Source organism: Oratosquilla oratoria, chromosome 15, assembly GCF_046742065.1.
Source record: "Oratosquilla oratoria isolate Oo_2021 chromosome 15, ASM4674206v1, whole genome shotgun sequence".
Taxonomy (NCBI): domain Eukaryota; kingdom Metazoa; phylum Arthropoda; class Malacostraca; order Stomatopoda; family Squillidae; genus Oratosquilla; species Oratosquilla oratoria.
Genome location: NC_134791.1, coordinates 17341653 through 17346652, shown reverse-complemented (window position 1 = coordinate 17346652; position 5000 = coordinate 17341653). Strand labels below are relative to the sequence as shown.

The following is a 5000-nucleotide window of genomic DNA, read 5'->3' as shown; positions in this document are numbered from 1 at the left end:
AGCCAAAAAGGGAAAGGCATAAAAACACTCCCACCCATTTCATCCCTAAATACACTCCACACCCCTCCCACCCTCCCTCTCATCTGAGCACCTCCTAGATGACGGGTCATCCCTGCACCCTGCCCACCGCCCTGGGTCAGAAGCAGTGTCGCAAGCCACAGCACATCCACAGCAAGGCCGCTTCATTTAATCGGCGACCCCCCCTCTCCGTCCCCCTTTGCAGTTTGGGAGAGTATGTGATAGAAGAAAGCTAAAGATAAATGTGGGTAAAAGTAAGGTGATGAGATGTACAAGGGGTGAAAGTGGCAGTAGACTGGAAGTGAACATTAAGGGAGAGCGACTGGAGGAAGTGGATAGTTTTAGATACTTGGGTGCAAGTGTAGCAGCTGATATCATAACATACGAAAATAGAGGAAGGTGTAAAACAAAAGAGGACAGAGTCGCTGACGTCATGGAAAATGTAAACAAAGTGTCCGACCTGCGTCGTAAACACGTCTTCGGTAAACAAAGGGGATTGATGTTCTGTGAATATATGAGTCAGGACTTTTTTGTTCGTGGTCTTACTCATAACTGTAAGATCCTAGCCTAAATAATCCTGGTTCCATTAAATCTAAAATAGATGTAACGATTCCTGTAGCGTCATTGCCGCGTGGTTGTAGGCATTATTTCAGAGGAAAAACTAAAATATATATTAGTCGACGATATCGCGTGTAGAAAAATATTTAACTTCCGTTGTGTTAACAAAGGCAACGGTAAAATGGTTTTCTAAGGAGAAGGGATCCGGTTGGAAGTCATTTGATTGTATTTGTTTATTTTCCTGAAAACTTATCCCTCGTTTTACTAGTATCTAAGATGCTCCCCCCAAACTAAGACGAATACATATATCTAAGCCGCACATTTGAAGAGCAATATATACATCTTAGAAAAATAATGTATGGAAAGTCAAATTACAGACGACATATGATCGTTGCAGTTGTTATGGTTGTTTTTGTAACTTTTTTTGTTGAAGAACATCCATACAGACTCCCAAATTTTAATTCCAATCCTTGTCCCCGTTATCAATCAATAAATTATTTTATACTTTAATTCTTTTGTTTGTTTATTCGAGTATCTATCTGTGTGTGTGTGTGTGTGTGTGTGTGTTTTAATAATTTAATAATTGAGACGTGGTCTGCGCAGAGCACTCAACATGCAACTGTAACTCGGAGAGCCTACATCTGGGGGGGTTACCGACATCGTGGGAGAGGGTATGAAGTTGTTGGACTGTAATTCACCAGCGCTTCTATATTTTTGGACAATCTCGCGTATGAAGAAGCAAATACACACACACACACACACATATGTATATATGTGTGTGTGTGTATGTGTGTGATTCACCATTGTCTTCGATCTCGTGTTGGACTCGTAATCGACAGCTATTACCTTCCCGGAAGAGAGCTCAAAGCTCATATATGACCGGTCTATGAGTAATGCTATGACCTTACACGCACACACACACCCAACTCCCCGCCCACGAGAGTTGGAGTAACGACTCGCAGCGCAGCGATACTGGAATTATTTCAGCCCGTGTGTGTGTGTGTGAAATGCAGTGTTATCATGACTTAATTTCTTTTACCTAAATCGTCCCGATAAACTAATGGATTTTAATTAATGCCCGCGATACGATATCAGTGTGTACTGTACGTACGTGACATGTACTGGTCTCAGATCACGTGCTGGACTCATGATCGGCAGCTATTATCCTACCGAGTGAGAGCTTAGATATCCCATATAACATTATATATATATATATATATATATATATATATATATATATATATATATATATATATATTATATATATATATATATATATATGAACGACTGAAAATGGTTGTAAAAGTCAATCAAATAGCATATCTGTAGGAATGGAGATGTCTCACTATATGATATTGCATAGGAAGACATCTACGAAGATAGTGCAATGATAAAGATTCATAAAATAGAAATAAAAAAAACAACAGATTAGACAGGAGGACTTACATGCCTAAAAATATAAGATAAAATGAAAATTAAATTATCAGTGTTTGGGAATGTTTGAATCTTCTGAGATTGAAGAAAGGAGTGAAAATGTAAAATGTGACATTTACAAGAAAAATAAACATAAACAACAGAATAATTCATAATTTATTGAACACATTATTGATTAGTGTAATATAAACAAGAGTCAATGTTAGCTTATTGCATAGTATTATGTAGCATTTAATCAAACACATTCACATCTTCAGGTTTCGTGCACGTAAAGATGTTATATTTTCTCGGAATAAGAAATGCACACTGACCTAAAACGACAGAATGTCTTAGAGAGAATATTTATATCAATTACCAGTGAATCAATATCTAGAAATTAGAGGCACAGCATGACATCTGATAGAATAAATCAAAGAGTAAGATTCAAAGAAACAAATAAATAAAAAAAAGTGCAGGATGTTTAAGGTTGCCGTTCTTTGTGCTGCCTTCTCTCAGTCTCAATGTCACCAGTCAGTTGACTGTCACTGAGAAGAGAGTGAGGACGCGAAATAAGTCCGTGTCACACAACACCGCGCAAGCAGTTTGTAAACAGAAGGAAAGCACAAAATGAAAATGAAATATGAAGTCAACAACAAGAAGGACCCACCAATATTTTCAGTGGAAAAGGACAAGGTACGCTATTTTTATAATTTTCTATGTTTTTAATTAAACAGACTCATATCGACATATGGAAACAAAATTACCGCTTTGTTTTTAAATAGCCCGGACACTAAGGGTTTTGACAAGTTTTGTCACTTGATTTGAAAATTGATGAATGGTAATATATTTGATTGGATATTAAATTTTTGTAAGCGGAAGGAAAGACGTTATTTATCTACATGTACGTAAATATGACTTCACAAGGGATCAGAATTTACAGTATTACAGTCTTTCAGACTTGGTCACTTGGTGTTAATTTTGATTTTGTTTTACTGTTGTAAGGATATTTCATATTTATTCCTCTTTGGTTTCTTGGGAGGGAAGAGTTTGTAATTTTTCATATTTATAAATTGATTTGTTTATTTATATGTATTTATTGTATTCATTGATTTTTTATTTTTCATTATCTTGGCATCTGCTAGGCCATTTTATCAATGTTTATAGAACTTCCCATACATAGTTGTAGTTATAATTTATTTATTAAATATCTTTCGTATTTAATGTTATTTTACCTTTTGCACCACAGTTGTAAAGGTCAAAAGGACCTTTCTTCTCTTGGTAAAAGTTCAGGACATGTTACATGTAATTCTTTTCCAAATCAAATGTCTTTTTTCCAAATTTGTTTGGACAAAATAAAGGTTGGGAGTTTGGGGAGGGTTCTTTAAACCTCTGGAGAGGTTAACAAGGAAGTTGTGCATGAGGATGAAAACTCCGAGATTTTGTGCATCGAAACAAATACCGTAACCCCCCTTTCTCGATGAACTCCTCCCATAATATTGTGGGTCATGTTTTCCTTTGTTTTGAATGCTGCCAGTCTGTTATTGTTAGTGCTCATGGCAGAGTTTTGAAGGATATATATTATGTCTTGGTTAATTTTGACCCACACTGGTTAACTGGTGCCGCAGTCGGAAATGTCCTGGTCTCGCATCTTCTGGTTGTGGGTTCGAATTCGAATCCCACACATCTCCCTGATTTGTAGCAGTGATTGTTACCTGCCCCAGCAGTCCAGATGCATGGTGCAGAGATGATGGCTCTGGACGTAGCAACACGCATTCTTATCCTTACGTTGGTCGGAACTTTTCTTGTTAGTCGATGTACCGCCAGGCGATTTTTCTCCTCAAGTTAATCAAGATGTTGGATCGCGTGAAGAATCATCACCTCGGACTTTGACAGGGTGACGAATCTTCATGTGGTCTATCCTCCTAGGGTGACAATTCTTCATGTGGGATATCCTGGGTTAAGTTCGGTTGTATAAGTTGATGACAATAAGCATAACCCTCATTCAACCTAACCTAATATTTATTCCACTGTTGATATTTAGTGTACTGGGGTGACAGTTCTTCAGGTTGGATCTTGTGGGGTGAGAGTTCTTCATGTGGGCGTTCTGGAGTGACAATTCTTCAAGTGAATTGTCACCCCAGAACACCCACATGAAGAATTGTCACCCCATGAGATTCCACCTGAAGAATTGTCATCTCAGTATGCCAAATATCAACAGTGGAATAAAGATTAGGTTAGGTTTGGTTGGGTTGAATGAGGGCTATGCTTATTGTCATCAACTTATCCGAATAATCATAAACCTAGGATTCCCCACATGAAGAATTGTCACCCTAGGATAGCCCACATGAAGAATTGTCACCCTAGGATAGCCCACATGAAGAATTGGCACCCTAGAATAGCCCACATGAAGAATTGGCACCCTAGGATAGCCCACATGAAGAATTGTCACCCTAGAATAGCCCACATGAAGAATTGTCACCCTAGGATAGTCCACATGAAGAATTGTCACCCTAGGATAGCCCACATGAAGAATTGTCACCCTAGGATAGCCCACATGAAGAATTGTCACCCTAGAATAGCCCACTTAAAGAATTGTCACCCTAGAGTACTCCACATGAAGAATTGTCACCCTAGAATGGCCCACATGAAGAATTGTCACCCTAGGATAGCCCACATGAAGAATTGTCACCCTAGAATAGCCCACATGAAGAATTGTCACCCTAGAATAGCCCACATGAAGAATTGTCACCCTAGAATAGCCCACATGAAGAATTGTCACCCTAGAATAGCCCACATGAAGAATTGTCACCCTAGAATAGCCCACATGAAGAATTGTCACCCTAGGATAGCCCACATGAAGAATTGTCACCCAGTCCATGTCTGTGGTGATGATTCTTTCATATTTTTGTGTCATATTCATGAATCTACCACTACAGAATTGTGCACAGTATGGAGATGTAGACGCTAATTTGATGACAAGAAATGAATTTCATGATAGGCCTAAGTGATTG

General features: G+C 38.4%; 1 protein-coding gene across 2 annotated transcripts in view; it reads left to right on the top strand.

The window, feature by feature from the left end:
• LOC143033323 (5'-3' exonuclease PLD3-like) overlaps nt 1–5000 on the top strand; it is a 37813-nt gene that overhangs the window by 19352 nt on the left and 13461 nt on the right. The window contains exon 1 of one of the 2 annotated variants that reach the window (XM_076198627.1): nt 2506–2682. The exons of the other annotated variant lie outside the window; for it this stretch is intronic. Within the exon in view, the coding sequence (XP_076054742.1) occupies nt 2617–2682 (66 nt within the window). The 5' untranslated portion in view covers nt 2506–2616. Of the gene's footprint in view, nt 1–2505; nt 2683–5000 lie in introns of those variants that run through there. 2 annotated transcript variants of the gene reach the window in all.